This window comes from Equus caballus, chromosome 12 (assembly GCF_041296265.1).
Source record: "Equus caballus isolate H_3958 breed thoroughbred chromosome 12, TB-T2T, whole genome shotgun sequence".
NCBI lineage: Eukaryota > Metazoa > Chordata > Mammalia > Perissodactyla > Equidae > Equus > Equus caballus.
This window is the reverse complement of record NC_091695.1, coordinates 26,587,856-26,592,375: the sequence shown is the minus strand read 5'-3', so window position 1 is coordinate 26,592,375 and position 4,520 is coordinate 26,587,856. Positions and strand designations below refer to the sequence as shown.

At 42.1% G+C, this 4,520-nt stretch overlaps 1 protein-coding gene across 1 annotated transcript; it reads right to left on the bottom strand.

Moving 5' to 3' along the window:
- Nucleotides 1-852: 852 nt before the first annotated feature.
- OR9Q1B (olfactory receptor family 9 subfamily Q member 1B) lies at nucleotides 853-1,788 on the bottom strand. The gene is given in 1 exon segment (NM_001391300.1): nucleotides 853-1,788. A coding segment is annotated over 1 exon segment (936 nt).
- Between the last annotated feature and the right edge of the window lie 2,732 nt (nucleotides 1,789-4,520).

Genomic DNA, 4,520 nt, shown 5'->3' with positions numbered 1-4,520 from the left:
TATTATGGGCAATGGGAATGATATAAATTCACCAGATGGATTCTCAGGCAAACGATTTGACAAGTGGGAGCTGGAACAGGTAGAAGAAAGATCAGGTCATATTTCCGGTGGCGATAACAATAGACAGACATGTTACTGTGGGCGCTTTTTAGCTATTCATGTGAGACAGACCTGTGAACTACTACAAGAGTCTGAGGAATACTTTGAGAAGGGTCAGTTTTATTGACTGGACCATCAAACTACTACTCTAATCATTAAAAATAAATGTAATCTGAATATTGAATCCTAATCGATGATATCGTTCTAAAGTGTACAGGAGGGAAAAGTACTAACAACGATGTTTGCAACTCACTTCAAAATGGATCAAAAAATAAGGTAGATTGATGGAAGAATTGATGGGTGGATAAATGAATAGATTGTATATGTGTGATAAAGCAAATATAACAAAATATTAGCAATTGCAGAAACTAAGTATCGGGTATAGGGAGTTCACTATACATTATTTTCAACATTTCTATGAGATGGAAATCTTTCATAGAAAATTTTGCCAAAAAAATGTAATCTTGTTTTATAGTCACAGACCAGTGAGGTGTGCACAACTGGATTACATAGGATTTAGCTTCAGATTCTTTTGCCATTGTCCTGGAAATTAGAGATTGCACCCCAATCTCTTCTCAGGCTGCCTCTTCCTTTTCTTCCTTTCTTTCTCTGGAACTAAAAGTTTTGGTTCTTTTTTATACCTTGTACCATGACATATACATTTAAGCATTGAGCATGCTATAAATAATGAGTGCCCAGAATGCTAACACTGCATAAGAGGTGATTCTCAGAATTTTCCAAGATTGGTGATGGTTAGGACAACTTGGCTCTGTTTAGAATTTTCCTCAGGGCCTCCTTCACTTCCTTGTTCCTCAGGCTGTAGATGAGGGGATTCAACATGGGAATCACTGTGGTATAGAACACAGACACCACCTGATCCTCCTGTGGGGACCGGCCAGAGTCATCTCTCAGATACATGAAGATGAGGGTGCCAAAGAAGAGTAACACAGTGGTAAGGTGGGAAGCACACGTAGAAAAGGTCTTGGCCCTGCCTCTAGCTGAGGAGATCCGCATAATGGCCAAGATGATAAACAGGTAGGACACCAAGATCACCACCATGCAGGCAGGAATGACAAAAATGGCAAACACGATAATTACTACTTCCTGCGTATAGCTATCCCCACAGGTCAGCTTTAAAAGAGGAGGGAGGTCACAGAAAATGAAGTTGATCTCATTGGTTCCACAGAAGGAGAGAGTGAAAGCTGAGACTGTTCTCACCAAGGCACTGAAGAGACCAGCAATGTAAGCTCCAGTCACAAAACCCAAACGAGCCTTCTGCGTCATGATGGTGACGTAAAGCAGAGGTTGGCATACAGCCACATAGCGGTCATAGGCCATGAGGGCCAGAAGGTAGCAGTCAATGGATCCAAAGAAGGTGAAGAGGAAGAACTGCGCAGCACAGCGTGTGTAGGATAAAACTGTCCCATGCTCCAACAACACGGCCATCATCTGAGGCACAGTGACAGATGAGTAGCAGATGTCCATGAAGGAGAGGTGACTCAGAAGGAAGTACATTGGGGTGTGGAGTCGGAGATCCACGCGGATCAGGATAATCATGCCCAAGTTCCCCAATAAGGTGATGAGATAGATAAATAGAAACAGGAAGAAGAGAGGGAGTGTCCATCCAGGATAGTCAGTGAATGCAATAAGGAGGAATTCAGTCACCAAGGTGAGGTTCTTGTTTTCCATGAAGCCAGAGGTACTGAGGATGAGAAGAAAGCTAGGAAGCTATAAATAAGACTTAACTGTATTTCTAGTTTACATTGATTGAATATGCACTACGGATAAAATATGCCAAGTGCTGTGTGGAGCTTCAGAGATGACTAGTCTCAGCTCCTACCAAGGGAGTTCTGTGACATAGAGTCGACTTAGTATGGCAAGAAATCCAATACTGGTAAATATTTCAGAATAAGAATGCATGCTCTCCGATCTTGATTGCTAACTAGCTGTGTGAGTCCCTGTAAGTCAGTTACTCACTCTTACCCAAAATATTCCTATAGCTCCAATAGGAGTTGATACGTGGGGTCCTGCCTACCATGGGAATATCAGTCTCAGGACTCTGTCTCTTTTTCTCCATGACCACAGCTCCTCCCATGTTTCAAACCCTCTTTATCTCTCACCTGGATCAAAACAACAGCCATGTAACTAACAGTTTTCCCTGCCTTCTGACTTGCTTCTTGCCAATTTTTCCTTCTCATTGTGGGCAGAGTGGTATTTCAAAGGCTTCCATTTGATCCTGTCTCACCCCCTGTGAAAAATCTCTCCATGGTGCCCCATCAAGGACAGGATATTATTTAGACTCCTTGGCATGTCAGAGAACGCCCTCCATGAGATCTCGCCTACTTCCTTCCTCACATCCCTTTCTTACTTTTCACTCCTCACACCCACAGCCACATCTCATCCTCCCACACTGTCTCTAGCCATACTGAATTATTTGCAGCTTCTCTAATCCCCTGTGTTCTCTCACATCTCTGTGCTGTCTGCAGGCCTCTCCTTCCATAACACTTTATCTTTCCCATCCTCAGGGTCCTGCCCAACTCCTACACTACCTTCAAACCTCAGTTCAGATAGTACTTCCTACAGCAAGTCTCTCTTGAGTCTGTCTTCCCTGGTCAGGGCATGTGCCCCTGGCGCTCAGCACTGAGTAAGAGCTTAACATGTTTTTGAGGAATAAACAAAGTTATCAAATGAGATATGAATCACCTTGCAAAGAGAAGGCACTGTACACACATTCAAGTGATTATTTTTATGAAAATGTTTAAAGAAAAAAACATATCTATGGGTAGGCTTTGTGGCATAGTTGTTGGGTTCAGCACACTCTGCTTGGGTGGCTGGGTTCATGGTTTCGGATCCCAGGCGCAGAACTATACCATTTGTCAACCATGCTGTGGTGGCTACCCAAATATAAAGTGGAGGAGGATTGGTACAGATGTTAGCTCAGGGCTAATCTTCCTCAAGCAAAAAAGGAGGAAGATTGGTGCCAGATGTTAGTTCAGGGCGAATCTTCCTCAGCAAAAAGAAATTTATATATATATGACGGCTAATAACTCATTAAAATCCATCAACATTCATGAAGGTGATAAGCCATCATTGGGTTTACCTTTCCATTCTCAACTTAACAATGTGCTTACTTAACAGAAAGCTGCTGTCTTATTTAGCTTACCAAAACTAGATTACCAAAAATAAATTTTGTAAGAACTGATATTGTCCTTAATAATAGAAATTAACCTAAATGATTTATACATGAACTCATTTAATCTCCACAACTACTTTATAAGGTAAGAACTTTTATTATCCTCACTTTACAGATAGAAAATTGAGTTAGAAAGAGTTTAAATAACACACCCAAGATTGCACAGCTAGTAAATGGTAGAACTGTCATTAGGAATAAAACTGCACACAGAAGCACTATTTATCTCATAACAGGATTTCACATGCATCACGTGTCTACTCCAACAGTGCAACAGGACTCAGGAAAAGTCTACCTTTAAGGAGACAATCATGAATACCAGCACTGCAGTCTATTCATGTCTGAAGGCTGATGGAGACTTTTGTGCTAACGGATAGAAAGTCATTTGGCAGAGTTGCAGTGCAGCAGGATAAAGAAGATATTTGATCATCTTTAAAGCATTAGACTTTGGCAGCTACTCTAGTGTTGGTCTGCCATGTTGGGGAAAATGATAAATAAAAGAAATTGGATCTGATGATCTGAATTGAGCTTGAACCAAGAAAACCAGTATTCTGGATCAGTTTTCAGGATCAGTTTTCTCACCTGAATTCCACTTCACCTTTATCTGGACAGTCCTCTTCTCTCTTTGCCCACTAATTTTCCTTTGTCTCTAAAAGGTCATTTCTCTTCTACTGCTGAGAGAAACATCCTAAGAGTGTAGAGGAGACACCAATGTGATGGTCAGCAGGAGGTCTGGGTGGTTCTTCCATACCTGCTCAGTTATGACCCTGAGTAAGTTTCTTAATCTCTCCAGGCCTCAGTGTCCTTCCCACTCCCCCCACCCTTCCCTCATATACAAAAAATACTGAATCAACATGGGACAACAATGTCATAGCTGCCTGAATGTCAGTCCCTGTACCGTATCATCCTCAAGTCCCTCGTCAGTTCTGATCGGTCAAGCACCTTCTCTCTCTTCCCTTAATCTTTGTGTTTCCATGACTTGGTAAACCTGATTAAGATGCGTTCTTCACCCTGGTTTTTGTTCAAATGCAGGCTGGGATGGCAGAGGTTGGAGAACAGCCTCTTCCCATGGGCTCCTGGCTCCAATGCAAATCTCCTTTGGAGAAGATACTAATAGGTGCTACAAAAGCTCTGAAGTCCCCAGTTGATGGCTAAAGTGTTCTCTAAGGAAAGGCAATTATTGCTTATGTGGATTCTTAACAAGGCACCTGGTCCCAGTCCCAGCTTCCAG